At 28.0% G+C, this 25,163-nt stretch overlaps 6 protein-coding genes across 12 annotated transcripts; 2 read left to right on the top strand and 4 right to left on the bottom strand.

The window, feature by feature from the left end:
• On the top strand, positions 1-1,721 carry Fitm (acyl-coenzyme A diphosphatase Fitm). Its single transcript, XM_069112003.1, has one exon. It carries the CDS (start codon positions 537-539, stop codon positions 1,716-1,718), a length of 1,182 nt encoding a protein of 393 aa, XP_068968104.1. The 5' UTR covers positions 1-536; the 3' UTR covers positions 1,719-1,721.
• A 1,067-nt stretch (positions 1,722-2,788) lies between these two features.
• LOC138178747 (zinc finger CCCH domain-containing protein 18) lies at positions 2,789-9,374 on the bottom strand. 2 transcript variants are annotated; one of them, XM_069110952.1, is made up of 7 exons: positions 9,106-9,372; positions 6,400-7,427; positions 5,841-6,334; positions 4,897-5,156; positions 4,393-4,797; positions 3,837-4,217; positions 2,789-3,719 (listed from the first exon to the last, which is right to left on the bottom strand). In XM_069110952.1, the coding sequence occupies exons 2-7, from the start codon at positions 7,409-7,411 to the stop codon at positions 3,308-3,310; spliced, it is 2,964 nt and encodes a 987-aa protein (XP_068967053.1). In that variant the 5' UTR covers positions 7,412-7,427; positions 9,106-9,372; the 3' UTR covers positions 2,789-3,307. The 2 variants fall into 2 exon arrangements, with proteins under 2 accessions (XP_068967053.1, XP_068967054.1); XM_069110953.1 differs by lacking the exon at positions 3,837-4,217 and having other exon boundaries at positions 9,106-9,374.
• A 440-nt stretch (positions 9,375-9,814) lies between these two features.
• LOC138178773 (allatotropin) lies at positions 9,815-11,058 on the bottom strand. Its single transcript, XM_069110995.1, has 3 exons — positions 10,980-11,058; positions 10,179-10,426; positions 9,815-10,032 (listed from the first exon to the last, which is right to left on the bottom strand). Exons 1-3 carry the CDS (start codon positions 11,046-11,048, stop codon positions 9,888-9,890), a joined length of 462 nt encoding a protein of 153 aa, XP_068967096.1. The 5' UTR covers positions 11,049-11,058; the 3' UTR covers positions 9,815-9,887.
• Positions 11,059-12,709: 1,651 nt separating this feature from the next.
• Strump (WASH complex subunit strump) lies at positions 12,710-18,496 on the bottom strand. Its single transcript, XM_069112338.1, has 17 exons — positions 18,363-18,496; positions 18,089-18,191; positions 17,753-17,944; positions 17,198-17,412; positions 16,763-17,129; positions 16,230-16,505; positions 15,924-16,149; positions 15,430-15,665; positions 15,096-15,347; positions 14,811-14,993; positions 14,620-14,736; positions 14,365-14,537; positions 13,893-14,155; positions 13,628-13,811; positions 13,333-13,553; positions 13,070-13,223; positions 12,710-12,992 (listed from the first exon to the last, which is right to left on the bottom strand). The coding sequence occupies exons 1-17, from the start codon at positions 18,482-18,484 to the stop codon at positions 12,839-12,841; spliced, it is 3,438 nt and encodes a 1,145-aa protein (XP_068968439.1). The 5' UTR covers positions 18,485-18,496; the 3' UTR covers positions 12,710-12,838.
• A 47-nt stretch (positions 18,497-18,543) lies between these two features.
• On the top strand, positions 18,544-20,827 carry LOC138179495 (transmembrane protein 223). 3 transcript variants are annotated; one of them, XM_069112346.1, is made up of 7 exons: positions 18,771-18,912; positions 18,995-19,026; positions 19,286-19,367; positions 19,509-19,685; positions 19,802-20,067; positions 20,226-20,368; positions 20,621-20,827. In XM_069112346.1, the coding sequence occupies exons 4-7, from the start codon at positions 19,519-19,521 to the stop codon at positions 20,768-20,770; spliced, it is 726 nt and encodes a 241-aa protein (XP_068968447.1). In that variant the 5' UTR covers positions 18,771-18,912; positions 18,995-19,026; positions 19,286-19,367; positions 19,509-19,518; the 3' UTR covers positions 20,771-20,827. The 3 variants fall into 3 exon arrangements, with proteins under 3 accessions (XP_068968449.1, XP_068968447.1, XP_068968448.1); XM_069112348.1 differs by lacking the exons at positions 18,771-18,912; positions 18,995-19,026; positions 19,286-19,367 and adding an exon at positions 18,544-18,663; XM_069112347.1 differs by lacking the exons at positions 18,995-19,026; positions 19,286-19,367 and having other exon boundaries at positions 18,778-18,912.
• A 94-nt stretch (positions 20,828-20,921) lies between these two features.
• Positions 20,922-24,430, bottom strand: LOC138179494 (uncharacterized). Of its 4 annotated transcripts, XM_069112342.1 has the most exons (7): positions 24,016-24,430; positions 23,708-23,949; positions 22,735-22,821; positions 22,355-22,519; positions 21,933-22,147; positions 21,591-21,854; positions 20,922-21,415 (listed from the first exon to the last, which is right to left on the bottom strand). In XM_069112342.1, exons 4-7 carry the CDS (start codon positions 22,490-22,492, stop codon positions 21,157-21,159), a joined length of 876 nt encoding a protein of 291 aa, XP_068968443.1. In that variant the 5' UTR covers positions 22,493-22,519; positions 22,735-22,821; positions 23,708-23,949; positions 24,016-24,430; the 3' UTR covers positions 20,922-21,156. The 4 variants fall into 4 exon arrangements, with proteins under 4 accessions (XP_068968443.1, XP_068968442.1, XP_068968444.1 ...); XM_069112341.1 differs by having other exon boundaries at positions 23,708-24,430; XM_069112343.1 differs by lacking the exons at positions 23,708-23,949; positions 24,016-24,430 and adding an exon at positions 23,496-23,555.
• Positions 24,431-25,163: the final 733 nt, after the last annotated feature.

Below are 25,163 nucleotides of genomic sequence, written 5' to 3'. Positions count from 1 at the left end.
GCAATTCAGTTAGCTTATGGCTCGTGGTTATGGCAAATTCGTATCCGTAGTATACATAATACATATCAAATCAGTTACAGTGAGACGTGGGTCCATATCAGTGAGCCACTCATCTATCATCGATCGTAGCGATCGATGGCGCAAATATTCAAAACGATCGATAAACGAGCACATGGAATATTCATTCTTAATAAAAACGTTTCAAGTAAAAGTACAAAGTACAGAGAAGGGGAGGGGAAGACTATTGGATGACAGAGCAAATCAGTCTAGTCAGAAATATACAGTATACGTAGTTACGTAGTACTATTTTGAGTATCGAATATCCTATATCTACTGATAATCTGTAATCTGTAATCCAACTGATTCATGCACATCAAGTATATTAAGAATTTTTAACTATATGTGAAAGAAACGTGTCACGGAATAGCTAGAAACTAACCTTGATTGTGTGAAAGGAAAATTAATTTATCATGCGGTAATGTACATCATAAATATCAATAACGTACGTATGATAACCTCTGTGCACTGATTGCACGATGGCTACGAGGAAACGAAGAGGCATGCACACATCGCCAGGTAGCTGCACAATGTTCGGCTCGTCACCAAGTAATTTAAGGTCGAGTCGTTTAAATTTTCGTCCGAATTCGGCTCAAGAAGACAGAGGTGGAACTCGGCCGACGGCTGCCCCAAGTTCTATAGGTCTTATACTTGTAACGATGTTTTTACACGTTTGCAAAAAGTCTCTGCTATTCGATACAAGGCTCAAGGTAGCTATATATTGCGGCGCGATATTTGTAGTATCATTAGTAGCAGATTTTATCACCATGCCAAGAACATATTTCTCGCGTCCAGATAATGCTCTCAACCAGTATTTTGTAAAGTGGGGATGGGGATGGTTACTGACCGTAACTGTTCCATGGGTTGCATTGACCGCGCACACACTTGGATGTGGTCGTAGATCAGTTTTACTTAAACACCTTGCCAGATTGGGTTTAGCCACAACCGCATGGTTATTATGGATCAAATTGTTTAATTATATCGAAACAAATTATGGCCGATGCCTTAGCACAAAGGATATACAATTACAGACAAAAGCAAAATGTCTTCAATCTGGTAAATTTTGGAGTGGTTTTGATATATCCGGGCATACATTTATTCTCATATATTCAAGCTTGATTTTAGCCGAGGAAGGCTCTTCGTTAGTCGGCTGGGAGGGTATAAAGGATTTAATTATGCGCGAAGAACATTCGCGAGTTACACCAAACGAGCCCAATATCGGACCACTTCGAAATCTTTCTGATTCCGATTTGGAATTTTTAAAGAAGGCACATAAAGCGCTTACCCCTTATTTGAGAGGTCTCTTCGTTGCAATGACACTGCAACAATTACTTTGGGATACTATGTTGATATCTACAATGCTCTATTATCATATTATGATAGAAAAATTTCTTGGAGGTGTAGCCGCTGTTTTAACATGGTATGTTACCTATCAATGGTGGTTTAAGTTTCCAAAAAACTCATTGCCCGCGCCCGGTGATGGTTTATTTAAATACAATGAAACAAAGACCCATGACAATAGTTCGATCAGATCGAGACGTAGTACGCTAAATGGTACCAATAGATTCATGGGATTTCCTATCCGCCCAAGTCAGGATAATATCGATACAATTGGTACTAATAGGCAATCAGATTCGGAGATATCTGCTTCCAGGACATAAAAATGATCAAATAATTCTCTAGCTTTCACATTTATCAATGGAATTGGACATTTCTGATACGTTTATATCACCTTTTTACATCTATATAGATTAAATGTAAAAATGTAGTATCCTGAGATGCTTACATTTATTTAACATATTTCTATAATAGTTTTACTTCTTTTAATTTGTGCAGATATTTAATAGTTATAGAGTTTAAATTTATCTGATGGAAGAAAATGCTAGTAAAATGATATTCTCTGAGTCTTGTATATATAGCATTTTAATGTACATATTTTGAACTTTGGATAAATTGTATTTATTATTGGTGTGGTTTTGTCAAATTAAAGCTGCTATTTTCTTTTTAAAATAGAAACCAGTTATGTAAGTATTGCGATCTATTGTAATTTACTAATTTATATATGAAATATTAAACAAAATAATTTTTTTTACCTCCTCATGGACTGTTAAATTAATTAGGACATTGTTATGCAGTATACATAATTACTGTTATAGACATGTTTTGTGATCTTATTTTGTAATTTGTATTTACTAAACTATTGTTTGTCTTATTGATAAAATGTTTGTAATAAACCATCATATGTATTTTATTATTCAAACTTTATGCGTATTATCATTATTATATTTACACTATAAATTTGAAGAAAATTGCTTTACATTATTCTAATGGAACTTACAAGAAAGAATACTTTTCTTTAAAACAAACTTTTACATCGCCAAATTTGTCTAGTAAATTTATGTATAACAAAACCATATTTTAACTAAATTATTTATTCCGTTTCATAATGAAATCTTTTTTTAATAATTTTTGCAATTCTGTATGTAACGTAAAAGTAGCTGTATAAAATAGACACACTTTTTAATAATAGATCTTGTAATAGATCTTGAAATATTATAGATAATGAATTAATTCTATTAACCGCCTGAATGAACAATAATGACAAGGTGACAATAATGAACTTAATTTATTATAAGATAAAAAAGAGGTTATAGAATATTTATACTGGCGCGACATTTTATTGTCGTTTAATATCACGAAATTTGTATATATTTAAAAATATTAGGTCTGCTATGATCATAGATATATTGTATATTTCAACAGAATCTTTCATTCATATACAAATAAATTACACGTTTGTTTTTATTTACGTGTATTTGGCAGTTTAAAACGATATCTTGTTTATTTTTACCCTACTTAAAAATCACTCTGATCATTTAATTCTTAGAAACAAAGTGCAGCTTGAAGTCTTTACATATACATTCGCGTACAGGCATATGTGTACGTGTGTAATGAAGCACAAATAGTTTTTAAATTTTCAATAATGAAGAAGTTATAATGACACAGTACTATATTTAACATTGTATATTAGTTTACATTCTGACGAAAAAAAGAAATTAAATATTGACATTGTGATTAGAAAAATTTGCGAAATCAGAAATGCTTTTGTCCTGATATGAATTTTTCATTTTATTTTCATATCGCATGTTACTTTGTAGCAGCTAATTATATATATCTAAGAAATATTTGTGTCTATGTATGTAAGTATACATACATATTTTTAAAATGACAAATAATGTATACTGCGTTATTAAACTTTTGATCTCTTACGCGCAATTGCATCTTCCACGGCTTTAAGTTGCTTTAATAATTCTTCTCGTCGTGAACTAGCTTTCTTTGCTGCTTTAGCTGCAGCTGCAGCAACGCTTGCTTTACTATCAATTAACGGTGGTGATTCTAAACCTCTTTTCTTTCCAGCCATTAAAGTAGATCGGTCAACTTTTTTAACTGTTGTAGTATTGTTTGGTGGTTTTAATGTAAGCTTGATTTGTTGCTTAGTACCACTAAGTTTTAAGGCATCGATACCCTTGGAATCCTTTCGCGTTACTGGTGGAGTCGAGCCTTTCCTTCGACGTGTTTCACTGGAAGAAGAGGAATAACTTGACTCGCTAGAGTCAGTACTGCTACCGCTGCTTTCTGAACCTGAACTACTGTGTGATGACCTAAAAACATATTTTTTTATATTATTAATACACATTCTGTATCTTGTTTTTATCGATATAAGATCTCAAAAGTCTAAATTTTATTACAGTAATGAAATATAATTTTTATACTTTTACCTCGATCGAGATCGACTTTTAATAACTTTAGCTACTGCAGCTGCAGCTATTGCTGCTTTGTCTCTTGCCTTTTCGTGATGACGTTGATGGGAAGAAAGCGGACTCGGTGCAGGTGGGTTGAGACCAGCACGTCGGTGAAGCGTACCAGTTGTAGGGGAAATAGAACCTTTAGGTGGACGAGGAGAAGGGGCAGGTGGATTCATTAACATGGCACCACGCGGAGGTGCAGCAGCTGCAACCGTTGGCGGATTAGGAGGTGGCGATGTCACCACTGCTTTCCCCTTGCCAGCACCACGGGTTCTAGAAGGAGGGGATGGTGAACGGGACCTGGATAGGGAGTCGTAAGAACTGTAGCTAGAGCGGCTTGAGCTACGGCTAGAGCTAAAAACAGCATACAGTACGTTTGTACGGATTTTTCACGTAATCATTACGTTTCATGTAAACATTAAAAAAAATTAAAAAATTAGATTACAATTTAAATAATTTTGTAATGTATGTTTAATAACATAAAAATTATAGCCTTTATATTATTTCTATAATTAAAAATAAATGTTACCTTGTGGACGTATACGAAGAACCTGAAGAATACGACTGTCTTCGTGATCGTCGAGATGATGTATTTCGACGTATCGTACTTGGAGATTTCCGGCGCATCCAAGGATCTGCCCACTCATCTCCTCTACTTCTTTCTTCTGGTGGTGGTTCTTCCTCTCGCCAAGGTTTCGTCGGTGGGATACGTTCTACTATGACTTCCCTTGATGGACGTTTATGTTTCTTCTCATATTTCTCATAATATTCTCGTTCCCTGTCGCGTTCACGCTCACGTTCTCTCTCTCTTTCTCTTTCTCTAGTATGTGGTGGTGGAGAAACAGAATGAGGTGTTCCACGAGGAATTGCGTGATAATCGATACGTTCCCTGTATTCAGCAGTGACTCGAGAGTCTGCTTTATAATGTACTCTCCTTGAAAGAAAAAGCGGTATTCAATATTTGCTTTAAAAATTTGAAAAATACATAACAAATACTTCTAATTTGCTTTTTGACTTTAATAATAAATATTACCTATAATATTCTGGTGGTGCTGCTGGTGGTGCATAATAAGTATCAGGATCATCAATATATCTTTCTGGTGTAAGCCTTGGTGGTGGTATTCTTCTAGGTGCTTCTCTAGGAGGCCATCTTTCAACAGGTGGTTCTGGACTAGCTGCTCTTACATAATATCCTGCTTCTCTATCTAATTCATCTTGTCCTAAACTTAAATTCATCTTCTTTTCTTCGAAGTCCATATCTGATTCCTTGCGTTTATTTGCTTTGCGCATCATCTGTGTGAAAAAGTAGATAAGAATAGAAATATTTCTTATAAAAATATCGTATAACATATAAAACTTCCGTTTATTTTGTAAAGCATTTTACTCAAAAGTATTTTTTCCATGGCAGTGAAACAATATGATGTGGAATTGAAATTGGGAAAGAAGTGTAAGTATTGAGATTTTAAGCAATAAGAATTCAAAAGGAGGGACAGAATGGCTGAGGATGTTGGATAGAGAAAGGAAGAAGGGGACAGAGATATGTAAGAACAAGAGACAATAAGCAATAGTTTTAATTCTAGTTTAGTTTTTTGTTTAGTTTAATTTTAGTTTTCTGTAAGCTAAACCAACCAAGATCTTTCTTCAAGGCTGCTGAGTCAAAAAATGGGAAGAACTGTGAAAACAATAATTTTCTTAATATCACTTTTTTCTGAGTTCTCAATATAGTAATGTCCTTCTTACATTTATAAATTATTTTTTTTTGTCATGGAAACTTAGTCTCAGAAGTCATAAAAATGTATTAAAGAAAATGTAAATCTTCTGTATGCTTAAAATTTAAAAATTTGTAGAAAGTATACCTGTGGTTACTGAAAATTTAGCTACAGGAAATAAGAAAGCTTACAAAAATTACATACAAAATAATAATGATGTAGTTTGTTTCAAATAGGATACCTTACGAAGTATGAAATAAAAACTTACTTCTTTAGCATGTCGTAATCCACGTTCCCATGCAGATTCAGCAGGAAGATCTTCTACTTTTGGTGTATGTGATGGTGCTCCATATCCAGGTAATGGTCGCACCATATTTGGCCTTTCAATATGCGGCCTGAATTCGTGTGGAGTAGCTGCATGTGGTGGGTATGCCATTGGTCGTACCATGTCAAACATTGTATAGTTTCCCTTGTCAGTTACACCTGGATGTAAAAATCTACAACTAACTCCCCATGTGCATTGTCCTCGGTTATAAAAGCGACAAACAGGTCTTGGTTCTGTTTCTTCTGGTCGAACATCATCACCATCACTAAGCTCTCCTTCTTCTAATTCAGATTCTACTTTTTCCCCATCCTCTTCTCCCTCTTCCTTGTCATTAGCATCCCCACCTTCTTTTGATTTTAATTTATCTTTATCTTTGTCTTTTCCATCTTTATCATCTTTGTCTTTACTTTCTTTAATAATTGGTCCTTCTACTTCACCTAAAAATAGTTTTTAATTTTTAATAATATTTATTTTAAATTATAATAATTTTTGGATTATTTACCTTCATCACGTTCATCTTTCCATTGACCATCAGCTTCAAAATCTAGTTGTTCGCTTTCCTCTGTTAATCCAACTGGTGCATGTTTATCTTCTTTTTCTATTTTATCATTACTCATACGTTTCTCTTCATTTTGTTGATTTTCTTTGAGTATTGATTCATGCTCAATAGTACCATCAACTCCATCTATACTTTCTAAATCAGAAACATCTGATAAATCTTCACCATGTGTAATTGGAGTAGGTTTTGATTTAGTTATTGATTCAGGTTCATCTTCGATATCTCCATCTGAAATTTGTTCCCCATCTAATTCATTAAATGAAGTTTTTGTATGTTGTGGTGGAGAATGAGGTGGTGAATGCTTTTCTGACTCTTGATCATCCATAGGAGATGCTGGACCTGATTTTGGAGAACTTCTTCCAGACATTAATGATTTTGCTGAGCTACGTCCAGACCTTGGTGATTTTGGTGAACTTTGTCTCGATTCACTATTTTTATAGGAATATGATTTAAGGGAATTGTCTCCAGATCTTTGTGCATCTACTTCCAGTTCAAATTGTTTAGGTTCTGTATCTTCAAGATGTAAAGATTTAGAATCATGGGGACTAGATGGGCATGATCTCTCATCTTGCATAGGAGAATGAGATAAACTGCGATCAGTTCTTGGTGAATCCAAAGAATTGTTTCCTGAATGATATGATTTTGGTGAAGCAGGTGGTGATTTTGATAAACTACGAGTTGATCTTGGAGAACCCACTTCACTAGGAGATGCTAAACCAGATCTTTGAGATTTTGGAGATATAGGTGTATATCTTGGGGATTTTAAATCCCTTTCTGATATAATAGATCCAGGTGACTTCTCTCTTGAAGATATAGAACTTGCTCTAGATTTACGTCCAGATACAGACGAATGGTGTGAGAAGTTTGGTGATGCCACATTGTCAGCAGATGCAACACGATCTCTCCTTCCATCATAACCCTCCGAAGAGGAACTTTCTGAACCAGAGTCTGACATGATGAATTATTCTAACCTGTAAAAAAGTTATTCTTTTTTATAACATATACAATAATAATTTGACAAAAAATGGGACCACTGCTCAAACAAATTGTTAATTCCCCTTACTTGAGAAGTGAATTTTTTAGCCGAACCGACCAAATGTAGCACTGAAAAATCTGCATCAGTAGCATCACAGGGCTTACCTGTATCAATAAGAGCCTGTGCAGTACTTGCTCTTGAAGGCACAACGCGAGCAATCCATACTGTGTCGAACATACTTTTTATATCACGTTGATAACTTTTTTTTACTAACAACTTTTGTACTTTATACATAAACTGAACTTTTTCACATTTACAATACATACTGTTAATTTTCAGGATTTCTTGCCCGAACTTTTTATTTTACGTTTTAAACTTTCAACTCGAACACAACACAAACTAAGAAATACCGGTAAACCGCAAACCGTTTTGTACTGCACTAGAAACTATAACGAACGGACTTTCAACCTGTAAGAATGTCTTTTGGGCATGGAGAAAGAAAGAACAAAGGGAAGAGGAAAAATTTAGGAAAAGAGAAACTAAAGTATTTGTACATTTATCATCATACGTAAGTGAAACTATATAGAACAAAAATCATTTAACTTTCTATCATGTCATTTATAGCTTATATACAAAATAATATAAATGTAATATAAATGTATAGCAGACTGTCATTAATAATAAGAAAATTAATATAATTTATAGATTTGATGATAATAATAAAGATGTTACAAATATGAGAGCAAGAAATTAATTAAAACTAAAACCATGTTTATAAATATAAATTCTTTAACTATAAAGTAATTGTCTACGAATACTATAAAATAAAAATATTTAATATTTACAAACATACACCAAAATTCAATAGTATATCACTAATGCATTTACAAATTGAAGTAATAATATTTAAAAGCTGAATCAGAGTTTATTAACTGATGTCAATGTCATATTTTATAAACTATTATTATATAAAGCAACCACACTGTATTAATTCATATTTATACCAATATATTTATTTTTAGAGCTTAATACATGAGAAGTCGTTTTTAAAATTTGTTTAAAGTAGAATTCAAGACCATATTAAAAAAACAATAAAAAGAAAATTTTGCACAACGAATCTATTACAGATTTTGGTGTTAAATGTAATACCTAGTAATTATGAATATATATGTCATGAAATATATATATATATATATATATATATATATATATGTCAGTAATATAAAATGTTTGTAATTTGTAAATTATAAACAAAATAATATTTGAAATTTAGTCCTACATCAATGCAGTATAGCTGTACATTAATATAGAATTATATATACTGTATATAACACATATACTTTTGAATGTTTTGTGAATTATTATCATATACAAAATAATGCAGAGAATTAAGATTAATATGCATTAAAACAAAAATTTCCAATCACATTAAAAAGGGTTTAAATTTCACAATTCTTTCATGATATGTTATTAGTTATTGACTGACTACACTGACTCCCAGTTTATTGAAAGATTTTTATGAATATTTGAGGTTAACATTGTAATATTATTAAATATTACTGCGTACCAATCTGTAGAACTTTGAACAAGAGATGTCACGGAATTTCATGTATCATTTATAAAAATATATATATATATATATTATTGTTAAGAATGTCTCATGGGACTCTTACCTTAGTCTCGCGTATGCCTGTGGGCCTTTGGAGATTTTAAGACTCCAAGGCTTAAGCTGGCCGGCGTCACTTAGATATTGCGTATTCAAGATTTCACTTCTGCTCCCGTTTTATTCTTTTTCAGATTAATTCTATTCCAAAATTAAATGTATCTGCGTCTCGAATCAATTTTGCTATCGCAAGAACTACAACAGGAGAAACATGCACAAAGGAAAATGTCCGTGAAACGTAGAAACCAAAGCCCTTCTGGGCTGTAAACCATTGATTATTCTTAAGATAGATAGTCACACCCTGAAACTACATATATATATATATATGTATATCTTTTGTTCCTCCGCTTACTTTTAAGAATTTATAGTTGGCAACACTGATTCAACAATACGTTAGTTTTATGATTACAATCTACCTTTTCGATGTTTTTAATGGCTAAAAATTGCATATTTCTCTAACATTATAAGCTTGAAATTCTATTTACTTTAAAGAATTCCATCGCTTATTAACGTATAAAATGATAGGTTGTCAGAACTTAATTAATCACATTTTAGTTTTCAAATTACATCTGTTAAATTCTTCAGAGGGGAATATCGTATATTGATATTTAAAAATAGTATAGTACATATATTAAAGATACATTATTTAGTAATAATTACTTTTATTATATGCGTTATTTTGGGAAACTAATGTGTTAATAATAACAAAAGAGTTTTTTAAATATCGCAGATTTATTAAACTAGAGGGTATAGCTAGGAATTGTGTATATCATTTGATCATACATAAAAGATTTAATATAGCCAAGTTATTCTTTCTGGATTAGAACGATCTATCATTGACGTAAAATCAGTACGTTCATCCATTAACGCTTGTGTTAATTTCGTAGCAAAAGTTGGATTCGTTTTCAATTGTTGAAGTAACCAATCTACGGGAATTCTGAAATTAAAATATTTATATCGTATTAACTATATCAAAAAATTTGATTGCTCATTATTTTATTAAATTACACTTGCATCTTTTTTATTAATTGTTGATATACGGGAATAATTTAACAGAATTAAATTATTAAAACATGTATGTACCCTTGTGGGAAATAGCGTAAAAGTGTTGATAAAATTCGTTCCTGTTTATTGAGTTTTGGAACATCGATAGTACTTTGCCTTTTCCCGAAACCATATGCCGTAGACATATATTCAGGTTTAAAGCCTCGAATTACTCGTGGTCTTGCATGATGTTTTACGAAATGCGAATAATTATGATTTCTAGATGTGGCTACAACAATCCCAGTGGCGAAAGCCAATACAATAATGACACTTGCTCGCATGGTTTTCTAGTATTAAAAAAAGCTTTATTAATTATACTTGTACATTTATAAAAATTATATAATAAAATTGTTTAATTAATTCTTATTTATAGTATATTCTTATGTGAAAGAAATAGATAGATTTATGTACATATATGAAGAGAAAACAATGTGTAAGAAGAGTATAAACTTTGAAAGAAAAATATTAATGTTAGCTTAATAACTATAAGTGTCATTCATATGTTTCTTTTCCTTCTATTTTGTATTTTATATTAGACAACTTCATATTGCTAAATTGTAGGAAATAGTAAATTAAATATTTTTACAAGTTGAAAGTTTATAATTTTAATTTAGTTTGATACATACAATTTTTAATAATATTAAAGAAGAATTAAAATTTGATATCAATATGATTTTGTCTTCATTCTGCAATACTTATTATGCAAATTATAGTATTACGAGAGTGATGAACTTCTTAAATTCAAGTTGATACATACCACGAGGTCATATCGTAATCATTAATCACAAATGAAACATAAAAGTTGGAATATAAATATAATTGAGAAATTATGATACTTACATACTCCATTTCTTGCTTTCTTATATTAAGTGTATAATACATAATATAATTTGAAATATCTATGTACATATATGTATATATATATATATATATATATATATTGTAAGCGAAATGGAAATTTACTAAATACTAAATATTTAAAAATAATGTACATTGAAATAAAAAATATGGATATACAAATCAATGATTAATAAAAGGTGTGGTATAAATATAAAATATTATTTTTAATCATAACAAAAACGTAATAAACACTTTTGCCGCGTATTTTTATATCAGCACGATATTATATAAAGTTTTCAAAAATTGCAACTTAAATTTTAAGCATAAAAAGTGTAGTGTAAATATATAATATTGTTTCTAATGATAATAAGAATATAATAAACACTTTTGCTACACATTTTTGCATCAATACGATATCTGAAATCTTAAGAAATTGCAACTTAAATTTTAAGTATAAATAGACTATGTTGTAACCGCACGTATAAGCAAGAAAGACTGCGCCCGGAGTTTATCGCAGTCTCTTTTGTAGCAGGCCGTCAGCATCGCCGTTGCAGTCACCGCTGACGGCGTCAATGACGTCCTAGCCGCCCATATATCCTATCAATGATATTATTTTATTTCATTTATTTATTTAAAATATTGTGTATGTAATTTGAAATAATGTAAAATATAATAAAAGAAAAATAATTTTATTTTATAAGCATTTTAATGAGTATTATAATATTCTCTTAAATATTTACAGTAAATTTTCTCGTAATCTATGAGGAAGCGAAGCGGCGGTCGGCGTCTTCACGCTCTAATAACGGCCGTTTTTGCCGGCAAAAATTTCTATGTCATTCATTTTGTCATTTTTAACAATATATAAAATATGATACAATTTAAAATTGACTATATAATTACGTAATCGTGATAATGTTTGGATTGGGTTTAAAAATATTATTTTAATGTAATTTGAAACGAGGATATCGCAAAGATTGTTTGAGAAGCGCCGTATTGCCGCCGCTCGCACCGAATACCGTGTTGAGCCGCCAATGCGTACGTAAATTTTTGCTACAGATAGGGATGACGAGCAGAAATAGCTTCACATATGTATTCGTTACATGAAAATTTAATATAAAAATTTAATTTATTTGAATTTCAGAGTAAGATATACTATAATTGAAAGCTTCAGTTAATCAAATTTTGATAAATGTTGTTATTAAGAATCTTGCATATTTATTTTCATATTTTATTTTTTGAGATATAATTTATTGTAACATTTAATATCTTTACTATTAGCAACATATAAGTTGCGTCATTTAAAATTTCTAATGCTGCTGACGCAATCGATGTGCTTTTATACATTTCGATGAAAAATTTAAAAAAAGAAATCGGCAATATATTGAAGCAGACATTATCCATTATTTAAAATAAAGATATCTTTGATGAAAAAAATGTATAATTTTTTATGCAGTACAACTACATCTTTTTAGCAGAATGTGTTAAACGATTTATTGAGTACTATTACTTTATTACGCGTTTAGTACATAATATAAAAAATATTCTCAAATTTCACTCAGGAATATCAAAAGGTATCAATTTTGAACACAACAATCAGTTGTCTAGGAAATAACAGTACTTAATGATTATTGTAAATAAATAATGTATTTATTAGAAAAGTAACTACATGTTTTTGTAATAGTAATAGAATTTTATTATTTTTCATTTAACAAGAACTGATACATCTATACATATATTAAAATATATGTACGTACAAAATACAGATCCATATTTAAATGTATGTACAAAATAAACGATATTTATACTTCTCATATTTCAATGTAATGCGAATTACTTTTTTAGCCACAAAATTATATTATTTATTTAGCAGTCTTTGCTTGGAAATGATCCATAATGATCATAGGAATTTCTTTAAGTATAAGTGACCGTGGTATACCAGAATATCTCGTAAATAATTCTAGAATATGTAAAGTATTATATCCTTCTGATTCTCCATCACTTCCTGCTTTTATACTGCAAGGAGCAAAATGTTTTTAATATACATAATGACGAATTTTTTCTATTAAGTATATTGTAAAAAATTGGTATACCTATCTGGAGCAACACAAGAAAGAACATATATACAAAGATATTTAACATAGCGTGTCATTGCAGAATAGGTACATTGACGTAAAATAGTTTGTACTCCAATAACAAAAACTACAGCATCAAGAGGATCTTGAGGTCTTTTACTCAAAAGACTTCCTGCAATTGTGTCGTAAAGTTATTTATTTATTTATTTATATATTATAATTACTTATATGTATATATCATTATTATTTTAAATTAATATATATACTTATATTTAAATTACCTGTATTTTTACAGTATTGTAATTTGGATAATTGTAATACAGTAAGTAAAAACATAATAAGTGCAATATTATTTATATTTGGAGATTTAATATAAATATTATTATGGGGATTGCTTATACCAGCCCAATCTAATCTGATACTAAGCTCGCGTAATAGTTCATTCTTCTCGGTTTCAGTTTGTTCATTGCTATTTTGTTTATCAATTTCAAATAATATAGCTCTGAAAGCCGTAAAAATATAAGAAATAAGGAGATTAATATGAACAGGAAATACTTTTTTAATATTTATACATACGTGTTTAATGTTTGCAATGCCGCTTCCATATGCTTTGCTTCAAATTTACAAGCTGTGTTTAATTCATACGTTATGTTTTTCTTAAGAAGTTGATAATGTCCGATTTTCAATACACAGTCAAGTAATTGTGGACAAAATTTACTTGTTTGAGCAGTAATGGAACTGTGAAATTTTGACATGTTACCTAAATACACATATTTGATAAAATAAATGTTCACAAATTACTATAGATATATAAATAACAATCATTATTCAATAACATTACCTTTAGGACCATCCACAGAATTCAATATTGCATCAAAATAATCAATTGTAGATGACCACATTTTATTGCGAATATTTTTTTCTATATAGTGTATCATACTGTTTAATTCAGTAATAATGTAAAAGGAAATAAGTTTATCAAGACCAGTTAAACCGGGTGTGCCAATTGCTTCTAATGTTCTTGAAAAAATTTTATAATTTAATACTTCCGTTTGTGTTTTGAGGTCATACCAGGCAAGAGAATGTTCAATATATACAGTTGTTCTAAAAATATGAATGTAAAAATTATTGATTAATGACAATACAATAGAAGATATAGAATACTATAATATATTAATTATGTTATATCTATATATTAAGTTTAGAAAAGCAATTAATATGAAAATGTAAACGATACAAAATAATAGAAGACATAGTAAAGTAGTACAAAAAATAAATTTATATATAATATATAAATATAAAAAAATATTTACTTAGGATCTGTAATTCGAAGTAATTCACGAGCAAGTCTACCAATGAAAGTTGCAGAATTATTGTCTGAAACGGAAACGTGTCTTTCGTCTTGAAAGTATCTCCATGATCTTCCCGAGGTCCAAGAAGAACCTGTACATTCTTCTTCTACTGCATTATTTATGATATATGTTATCTGTGAATCATAAAAAGTCATGTATAAATTTATATTAATGTAAATAAATGTATACAAATCAAATATTTATGAATTTACAAACTTCTTCATGCCATATTTTTAAGCTATTAATATTTATGTAATCTTGAATATACTGAAACGATTTACGGTAACCATCTATTATTGCTGTTAAATTATGAAGTTTTTGTAACAATGATATCTGAAATGACACGTCATTAATAACAACTTGTAATAAAATATCTTCACAATAAACACATTGCAATAAAAACTTACTTTTGATTTTGGTTCAAAAATAAGACCATTATCTAAAGCTAGAGTTACTTTTTTTACAAGTTCTTGTCGTATACCATCTTCTAAAAGGCGATGTGAATCAACTCTTAATACACCTAATGGAACACTTCTTAAAGACAACACCCCCTTTGTAAATACTGATACAGCATATGTTAATTTAGCCATCTAAAATAATTTGTTATTATTATATGATGACTTAAAAATATCAGTTTATTCTAAATTTTGACTGAATTAAATAAAACAAGGAAGTTAAAAATGTATACATACCTTTAATCTATCATCTAATTGTGCATAATCTTTCAATTTGTCTTTTGGCAATTTAGTAGGAATTTCTTTAAAGGCATTGGTTTCAAGATGTACTATTTCAGCAAGTAAACCAAATACAGTTTCAGGTATTATTTGTAGGACACGCCTTGCATATTTTTCTAGTTCTCTGCTGTAGTACTGTGATACTGATGATAAATCTGCACTGTGTGCTTGATTTACTCTTAATAAAGGAGTTTCTAAAGCTGAAGCCATCTGGAAATAAATTAGCTACAGTAGAAGAAATGTTGATTATTATAAATAAAAGTTAATTTTTTAAATCATAAATAAAGCTTACTTTCAAAAAAAGTGCTTTTAATTTTATTACAGTAGGAGGACATTCTTTTATACTAGTTTGTATTGTATCAATAAATGATTCCATTATATTCCATGCATAACTACAATCTGTCACTATATTTAAACTTATCATAGTATCTTCCGTTATGCTTGCTGTGCGCAACATGTTATGCAATATTTCTCGTGTATCAGCCAAATACTGTGATATATGTAAATTGTTTTCCAATTGATGAAATTCTGAAATTATTATTGAAATTAAAATTAACATTTTATGAATCAATATCATAATAAAGAGTTAAGCTAATTATAATTTCTTCTATTTTATTCACGAGCAAGTCTACCAATGAAAGTTGCAGAATTATTGTCTGAAATGGAAACATGTCTTTTGTCTTGAAAGTACCTCAATGATCTTCCCGAAGTCCAAGAAGAACCTGTATATTCTTCTTCTACTGCATTATTTATGATATATGTTATCTGTAAGTAAATTATATTTACCTTGCACCTCTTCTAATGCCTGTAATAATTGCACTATTTTTCTTCCATCCTCTTGTTGCAATGAATCAATATGTTTACTGATCTCCATAAACCAAGTATGCAAATTTTGATTTCTTTCAATACCATCAAGTGATTTATTACCACCAAATATTTGAGCAAGATCTGTTATACGTTCAACACATGTTCCTTTATCCCTAATCCATTTAGTTTCTTTATCAAATAACAACTAAAAATTGAAAAGAAAGTTAATGAAACTTTTCCTAAATTTTTCATATAATTATACAATGTATGAAATGTCAATCATACGTCTTTATATAATTGTTTAACACCTTGCTCAACTTGAGCAGTATTTGATAACAATTGAAAATGATCAAGTGAAGTATATTTGATTTCAGTCACTACTAATTGTCTAAGCATGCGTGAACGTTTTGAATCTTCTAATGATATAGTTGACGTTGCAGTATGTAAAAGTATCCAATGTAATACTACATTACACTCCCTTACTAATTTTACCAGGGAACCTATTGCACTCTCGTCTAAAGTCACTGCTAACTGCACTTCCTCCGTTTCACATATTAATTTCTAAAATAAATTTTTACCATAATGAATAACATATGTATATATATATATAATATATATATATATATATATATATATTATATATATATATATAATATATATATATATATATATAATATATATATATATATATATAATATATATATATATATATTAAAATATTAAAACAAGAATAAAATAAGGTAAAATATTTTAAATTATTACTTTAAAATCAAGTATTTAGGGAATGCTTTACCATTAAAAATAAAAAATGTAGTTACCTTCATCTTTTGACCATAGTTTTGTGCAATTACTTTTACATTTGATGATTCCAAAGTATTATTAAGTGCTGTTCTTGCTGCTTTGTATGGTAACCACCAATCACATAAATTTATTACTGTTCCTATATAAATACTGATCACCCAGTTATCAGGAAAAAATCTGTCTACTGTTTCCCTCATTATAGCTGTATGAGTATGTAATATGGATGGTTTAAATGATAAAATTATAACTAACATTGATGCTTGATTAGAGAGAGCAGTACTACGGTGTTCTGGATGTGGAAAAGCAAGACTTTGATTGTATATCTCGTCAGAACGCAAGCGTCCAATAATATGTTCAATTAAGGAATCATTTAGTGGCACTCTTCTGCAAAATCAATCTTTTATAAAACAGGTATAGATTCATTATAAAATGAAAAAATTGTAAGAACTTACTTAAAATATTCTTCAGGATAATTTACAGGTCGTTTATTAGAAATTTTAGAAAATCCTGTTGATCGCAATAACATACATATGTCATCTACTCTTGTAGAGGATGAACGTTGAGCATTATATCGATAATAAGAAACAAGTAATCTTTCTCTTATACATCCTTCAAAATGATAATCCACCAAAAGCAACATAACACCATATAAATATACTGCTTCACACTATTAACATAAATATGATTATTACCTTTCTTTTAGGTAAATGCAATACATCAAAAGTTTTATTATAAAAATAGTACAACCATATAACAAACATTTGTAATGTTTTATAAAATTTTATAAAAATAAAAAGCTAATAAAAGAAATTTAATATTTAATATAGGACAATACTTAATATATTTCTAAGATATAATTTAAAATACAATTTAATATCATAATTGCAAGAAGAATAAAAATAACTTTGAAATTTAATCATTTAATTTAAACTTAATGAATATCAAAAAATAATATAATTTAGGATATCTTTAGCTATAAAACAGATATTTATAAATTATAGACATACCATTAATTGTCTTCCTTCTTCGTTGAGCATAATAGTATCTATAGACTGATGAATATACATTCCATCTCCTAACTCATCTACATAGAGATTTAGATCTGTTACATATTTGTGCATGCTTTCAAAGGCTAAATAAAATCTTGAAATTATATCAGAAAAATTACTTCGTAATTCTTCATCTGTCTCTTGAAGTACCTAAAGAAAATAATTGTTAGAACAATTAAAGTAATTTTAGATAAAGAAATCTAAGAAAATATTAGATTTTATTATAAATTTAAAATAAATGTTAAAAACTATCCGAGTTCATTTATATAATTTTATCATTTCCTATGTACTTACTGGGTCATTTTCTATTTTTTGCTCATATGTACTAGCAGATTTAAAATATACAAAATCAATTATAATAGATCCATACTTTTGTACAATTTGTTTTGAGTCCAAGCTGTAAAGTAAGAGAAAATTAACGTACTTGCATAATATATTTATAATACAATTTATACAATATATTATATGTAATATTTAAAAATTATTAAAATATAATAATTCGGCTAATAATCGTACTTATATTAATAACACAGCATTTATATAAAATATTTAATAAAATATAAATAACCTAAATACAGGTGGCACATAGTCCTTTAATCTCATTAATTCTGTTATAATAGCATTTCCACGAGATACTAATCGTAATAAATTTTGCCCACAAATATTATTAGATGCCAAGAAGTCACCCATTTTGTATTTATTTATTTTATTAAAAGCAGCTGATAATACATGGGCATCGTTCTAGCAACAACGTCAACAATTTCATCGATGTGAAAAGATCGAAGGAAACTGTCAAATTGATCGTTTGGTTAATTTCGATAGTTAATCAAAACATACGTGCAACACGAAAAAGATTAATATCAATAACGGTATAAGTTTTTCAATATTTTCCAAAAGCTATATTAATGATATATATTTTGTAAATTTAAGAAATGTCGATTAATATGATATACTGTAAATAATAACTGTGATTTAAAATATGTAAAGATAAAATATGTTTTATTAGATATGAAACATCATTTAATATACAGAAATAACATAAAATTGAGAATTAATAATAATAGTAATAATAATAATAATCTCTTATCGGCTTTCGCTTATTATGCGACGTTATTTCGGTGGGTACAGCGATTTTTCTTATTTCTTATATTCTAATCATTTTTAAGTCTATTTATTTAACCAAACGGTTCTTATTTTTAGCATTTATGATTAAGATTGATTAATGCGCTAATGTACGTGAATATTATATATTTTCAAAATATGAAATTTTATATAATATATAATAATTTTTCTTCTTTATAATTTTATTTGAAGATAGATAATCAAAAAAAATTTTTTTACGAAGTATCTAAAATATTATTTTTTGTATCATTGTATAGTCAAGCTTTTATTTTATATTATATCTTTTCTGTATTTAAATTCAGTATTATACTTATTTTACCCATTACGATTTATTATTGAAATAATACACTATATTATTTCGTACTTCAGAATTAGATAATGATGTTTTATGTTTCTACAATTACAAATTACATGCAATCATATGAATGAAATGTTTTCTTTGTAATAGCAGGTAATATATGACGTACGATAACATAACCAAAATATGTACTAATGTCTACGTTCTACATATTAAATTAATTTTATTTCATAAAATAAATGTAATTCAAATATGAAATGAAATGAAAGTCATATAGATCATAAATAATTATAGGTAAAATAATATGACAATGCTGTTGAATATTTTATTTCATAGAAATGCAACAAATTCTCTTTGTAAGTTACAATTTGTTTATCAATCATTGGTAAGAAATACTAAATATAGGAATCCTATGCTTTATAAATTTCTCCACTCTTCGTCCAAATGTACATTTAGAATAAAAAATATAAGGTAATATAACACTTTTTTATGATTTACATTTATACTTATACAAAAAATGAAATTTTATGAAAATTAATTTTTTTTTGTAAAATACCTAAATAATATTTTATTTAATTATTTTATAGAGAATGTAAGAAACAAATATATAACGATTTGAGAAACATAAATACAAATGTGCAAAATAATGTAATATTATATAAGAATAAAGACACTTATGATTTCATAGTAGTGAAAGTACTTTTCTATGGGTGGATTTTTTGTAATACATTAATAGCAGTGGCAACTTATAATCCAAAATATATAACAACATGGTGTAAGGATATATCTTGGGCAGAGTACATAAAAATAAATGGAGCATCTTTCATGTACTTTGCATATTCTATACTAGTAGGTAATGTATATAAATAATGTAAAATAATTATATTTCATGCTTATAATCATTGGTGAAATCTAATAAATAATAAATATATGTTAAATAAAATAAAGCAAATATAAAATAATACATAATATGTTAGAAATTTATTTTCACGCATGTATCTTCATGTTTAGGACCTCCTGCCAGTGTAGTACTATATTTGTTTAATCGAAGATTTATAAAATACGTTATTTTACATAAAGGTGGCAAAAATGTGTCTATAATCACTAATCATTTATTTAAAAGATATGATACCATTACACTTCCTCTTGAAAAGGTATGTATTTTTATTTAAATTTATTATTAATAACAATAACAATAACAAAAGTCATTTTTATCCTACTTTAAAGTATATATTTTTGTAGTTTAATAAAATATTTTATAGTTTCATTCAAACAAACTAAATATAATACTGTTTTTAATATATCTACTAACTATTTACTATTAACTAAAAATATTTAATGTAATAATTAAAATAACTTAATAATTAATTTAAAATAATGAATAATTAATTATATGTCCCCATAAGGTTAAAGTTACATTAGCAAGGCAGGATATGAAATCTTACTTGCCAATAAAGATTCAAGGCAGAAGATTCTATTTCATTCTTGATGGTCAAGGAGAATTTTTAAATGAAAAGTTATTTGACTATACAGTTGGAAATACAAGACGTTGGTAGATGTATTTTATGAGTTAAATAAATTATTATAAATAAATTAGAGATGTAATACAACTACTTAATATGTTTTTTATTTTTATTATTGCATGCAAGATAGAAATATTGCTGGATTATGCATATGAAGATAAGTTATAAAAATAAAATATACTCATTACAAAATAAAATATATAATATATATGTATAAAATAAATAATACTTACTATTTTATACAAAATATAGTTTCATAAACTAGATTTTAAATATGTTATACAATCAATGTATATATGTAATATATGTAATATATACATTTCTTATGTTTTGAAATCAATTCATATGTAAGTTATGTATAGATTACTATAAACACATTGGATATATTCACATTTACATTAAGTAGATGTTTTTTCTCTTTAATATCTTTGTCGATCATAATATTTATGTGAATACTTGCTCAAACGATCACTGTATCCATCATCATGATATTTATCCTCTGCCTTATAATATACTTCAGGTGCTGAACCTACATGTCCTTGCCAATATCGTGTCCAATAAAGATCCTCTGGATTGATATCATGTGGATGTTTAGCATTTCGAAATACATGTACGCAGTATATGAGGCTTCCTATCAATGTTAGGAATCCGAAAACAAGAAAAACTATTCCCAAAATCCTAAAACAATTCCAAAATGTTAATTTTAAGAAATCTTAAAAAATAAATTCCTTTATATGCAATATTTTTATGAAATTAAGTTGTAATATAAATTATTAAAATTTATAATATTGTTCTGCATAAAATTGAAGAGAAACTAGGAAAATTATATAATTCCTTTTAAACATATACTTACCAAACTATTAATGGTTGAAAAAATTGAATCACTATAACAAAGCCTAATGCAACAAGAATTAAACCAAGATTAAGAAGTAACATAAGACAGCAAACTCCTTTGGTATTTGGGCAAAAAGGATTAGGTGTCGACATGGTTTCTATAATAATACCATCTTTTCTAGATGTGTGAGATTTTACTGATTTTGCAGAACCATAACTACAATGACTGGGTGCTCGATGTCCTAATCTTGAACTTGGTGTTAGACTGTGATGCGATACATGGCTATTGATTAAATAATAATGCAGTTTATGATACAATCATATACATGTAAAACATATTATATTTTATTATATTTACAACCTTATATCTGAAGTTGCCCTATATGCAGCACTTGTAACATATATATCTGAACCATTGTCACATATGCTACCATGTGAAATACTTTTACTAAGAGGATGAAGACTATGTCTTGAAGATCCAGATAATATTGAACCACGACTATTGTGTATATTTCGTGATTGTCTTCCTTCTTCTTTTTCATATTTGTCTGAATGATCTTTTTTCATTGATTTCATCTATCAAATTTAAGTACATATATAATAAATAATAGATCTCTTGAATGTTCTATTATAGTAGTAAGTAGTATTATAAGGTAACATATTGTATTATATATACACTATTTATTTAATACATATTTTTATGTACAATGCAAATTTTCATAATTACTAACATATTAATTATAGTACATATGTTTATAATTGTACATAAAAGTTATAAATTACCATTGTAGCATGGTCAGTAGACACAATATATTCAGATACTGTACGATCTGATGGTGCACAATGATTATCATCTCCATCTGTTAAATATTCTCTATTTATATTATTGTGATATCCTAGATATCTTGAATTATTTGTCATTATGATACTTAAATTTTTATAATTTATCTAAAAAGTATAAGAAACTTGACAGATAGTTTAAACCAGTACCTTGCCATTAATAAACATAAATGATGAGAAATTATAATAATTATAATTATTTGTATTGTTCAAAAAAAAAAAAAGAAGGGAGGCAGGAAGATGTGTTATAAATTCTAAATAATTACATAATATTTAGATAACAGAATTAAATATTATATATTCTTGATTTGAGCATGACTTACTTAATAAATAGTGAATGATATTTTTATGTGATATCACAAATTTCAAAAGACAATCTTGATTTTATATTTAGATATTTTTAGTATTACCTGTAAAAATTATTATGTAGTAATAAATGCTATTAAGAACTTCTCTAATAATACAATATTATGTTATGTATGCATTTTTCATTATTTATTAGTATTTATCATGGGTCAGGGATAATATATTAAAAATAAATAAATTAGTATTTGATATGATGAATAAATATGTGCATTGCATTTCCTCTAAATGATGTGAGGGCAACAAAGTAGGAATGGCAAATTGCAAATGAATTGCAAAACACGTAATCATCATAGAATCTTTTAATTGTATGGTGTATGTGACAATACATTTGTCGCGGTAGTAAACTCCTAATTTAGTAACGTGATGTCATTTGACAAGGTCATATGCATCTTCAATCGATAATGTGATCATTTAAAATGCAATTTCCATCTTTTATTTGAATATTTTCTATTCTTTAATTTACAATTTTTGTTAGGACATGTATTTATATTTTGTGGTCCAATGTACTTAAATTTTCTTTATATGGTAAAAAGTTAAGAGAGATTAATTAAATCGATAAAATTCAAAATTAAAGGTAAAATGAGATAAATATATATAATTTATTATGCCCTTTTTATTACATTAAGCAATGTTAATTTTTTCCTTTTATTTCATTGTTCAATAAAAATATGTTTTCGTACACTATGAAAATTTCGAAGGATAACATTGAAAGATTTACCTGCGCAAGCGCCATAAATCGTGTCAACTTAAGACCAAATACATATTATTTTTTAATTTATATTTATTTTTATTGATTTACTTAATGCACTACAAAAATCAAATTTGTATCTGATTGGAAAATATATGTATAGAAAAGTAATATAGAAATTGTTGTATAATTATGTACCTAGATAGGCCAGATATCAAGATTGATCTTTATAAACATCATACCTGAAACACTCATGTCGAAGAGATTTGTCGAAAGCAAATTTTAGGTGTAAACTCGAGATTTACGGATTTGATATAATTATTATGTGTTTAATTATTAATTCTTGTCTATGTAGAGATGTCTTTTTTCAGGAAATATTGGTCAAACACAAAATAATATTGATACATCATGGACGTTTGATTTTAGAAATATTAGTATTAACGGTACCATTTGGTACATTAGTGCACTTTTCTGTAGCAAAACACTGTAACAAAACATTTAAATGTTAAAATACACCAAGATTTTGCTTCAACAACACTGATTTATTTACGTTTAAATGGATACAGGTAGAATATAACTGCACGTTTGTAAGGCTTTCACGTTAGTGTGAAGATCTCGAGCGAAAGGTGTATTTATTACACCTTGGTAGATGAAAACACTTCGTGACGCCTTTAAAAGGCAAGGCGAAAAGCTGCATTGTTTTTTTCTAGTACAATTCTTTAAGAGGTCTTCTGTGGTTAGAAATTTCGAAAAATTCGATTATTGGATTTTGATATTTTCTTTAAGTAAATATACAGTGGCTGGCAAAGGTACTCGTACACTCACCATAGAAAATTTCTATACATATATTGTGCGTATTATATAAAACATTTTGAAATTTCATTAGCATTACAATAAGACGTCACTGCTATGATTATACTGGAGAAATTTGAACCATCTGAAAATATATATAAAAGATATTTACTGCAAATTTATATTTGGCAAAAAATTAATATAAAGTATGATAAGTCACCTTATACATCTAATAAATACTTAAGATCGTCCTGCCCACTGAATATTCAGACTTATTAATATTGCAGATAATTGCCTGTTTAAATATTTTTTTGATTTCTACAAAATATATATACTTATACTAAATACCTTGTAACTTTTGTATACATTTTCAGAATTGATCGTTTCAAATTTTGCCAATATAATTATGATAGTTGACCGTCATTATAGTACTAATGAAATTTCAAAATGTTTCGTAATGTCTATAAAAGATATCGACAAGTGTACGAATACCCGAATTTTTCCTATGGAAAATATAATGGTACAAAAAATAAAAGGTACGAATATACTCGTGCGATTCACTGTAGGTATTATTTTAAGAATATTTCCTGAAAATTTCAAAATGATTCTATGTAAATTAAAAAAGAATTTTTTACGTGTCAATCGAATTTGAAACTTTAAACATGTTTTTCTCAGAACGATATTTTCAAAATCGATGACCATAATTAATCGAAAACTGCTGAACGGAGCTGTTCCGAATTTTGGGGGCTTATTTTGGATATAAAATAAAGGTATAAAAAGATTTGGATACAAAAAATCTAGTTAAGAATTTTATTTTTCGGTCTAGTTTTTATTTTATGGCTAAAAAGACCATTTAAAATTTTTTAAAATATTTTATATTTTGATTACTGAACGACATTATCAAGT

The sequence above is a fragment of the Bombus flavifrons genome, chromosome 4 (genome assembly GCF_040668555.2).
Source record: "Bombus flavifrons isolate JBK064 chromosome 4, iyBomFlav1_principal, whole genome shotgun sequence".
Classification (NCBI taxonomy): Eukaryota; Metazoa; Arthropoda; class Insecta; order Hymenoptera; family Apidae; genus Bombus; species Bombus flavifrons.
Note: the sequence above shows the minus strand (reverse complement) of the source record. Positions and strands in the feature narration are given on the sequence as shown.

What these genes read in the sequence shown, in the direction of transcription:
- Fitm (XM_069112003.1), top strand. Translation starts at nt 537, where the DNA reads ATGGCTACGAGGAAACGAAGAGGCATGCACACATCGCCAGGTAGCTGC.
- LOC138178747 (XM_069110952.1), bottom strand. Translation starts at nt 7,411, where the DNA reads ATGTCAGACTCTGGTTCAGAAAGTTCCTCTTCGGAGGGTTATGATGGA. An exon ending in GATTACGACATGCTAAAGAA is followed by an intron (nt 5,157 to 5,840) that starts GTAAGTTTTTAT and finishes TTTTTCACACAG; the next exon opens with ATGATGCGCAAAGCAAATAA. An exon ending in TCTTCGTATACGTCCACAAG is followed by an intron (nt 4,218 to 4,392) that starts GTAACATTTATT and finishes TGCTGTTTTTAG; the next exon opens with CTCTAGCCGTAGCTCAAGCC.
- LOC138178773 (XM_069110995.1), bottom strand. Translation starts at nt 11,048, where the DNA reads ATGTACATAGATATTTCAAATTATATTATGTATTATACACTTAATATA. An exon ending in GAAAGCAAGAAATGGAGTAT is followed by an intron (nt 10,427 to 10,979) that starts GTAAGTATCATA and finishes TTTTAATACTAG; the next exon opens with AAAACCATGCGAGCAAGTGT. An exon ending in TTACGCTATTTCCCACAAGG is followed by an intron (nt 10,033 to 10,178) that starts GTACATACATGT and finishes TTTTAATTTCAG; the next exon opens with AATTCCCGTAGATTGGTTAC.
- Strump (XM_069112338.1), bottom strand. Translation starts at nt 18,484, where the DNA reads ATGGGTGACTTCTTGGCATCTAATAATATTTGTGGGCAAAATTTATTA. An exon ending in AAAAAATAGAAAATGACCCA is followed by an intron (nt 17,945 to 18,088) that starts GTAAGTACATAG and finishes TATTTTCTTTAG; the next exon opens with GTACTTCAAGAGACAGATGA. An exon ending in GCATTGCAAACATTAAACAC is followed by an intron (nt 13,554 to 13,627) that starts GTATGTATAAAT and finishes TACGGCTTTCAG; the next exon opens with AGCTATATTATTTGAAATTG.
- LOC138179495 (XM_069112348.1), top strand. Translation starts at nt 19,519, where the DNA reads ATGACAATGCTGTTGAATATTTTATTTCATAGAAATGCAACAAATTCT. An exon ending in TTTAGAATAAAAAATATAAG is followed by an intron (nt 19,686 to 19,801) that starts GTAATATAACAC and finishes ATTATTTTATAG; the next exon opens with AGAATGTAAGAAACAAATAT. An exon ending in TGCATATTCTATACTAGTAG is followed by an intron (nt 20,068 to 20,225) that starts GTAATGTATATA and finishes CTTCATGTTTAG; the next exon opens with GACCTCCTGCCAGTGTAGTA.
- LOC138179494 (XM_069112341.1), bottom strand. Translation starts at nt 22,492, where the DNA reads ATGACAAATAATTCAAGATATCTAGGATATCACAATAATATAAATAGA. An exon ending in AGGGCAACTTCAGATATAAG is followed by an intron (nt 21,855 to 21,932) that starts GTTGTAAATATA and finishes TTTAATCAATAG; the next exon opens with CCATGTATCGCATCACAGTC. An exon ending in TTTCAACCATTAATAGTTTG is followed by an intron (nt 21,416 to 21,590) that starts GTAAGTATATGT and finishes GAATTGTTTTAG; the next exon opens with GATTTTGGGAATAGTTTTTC.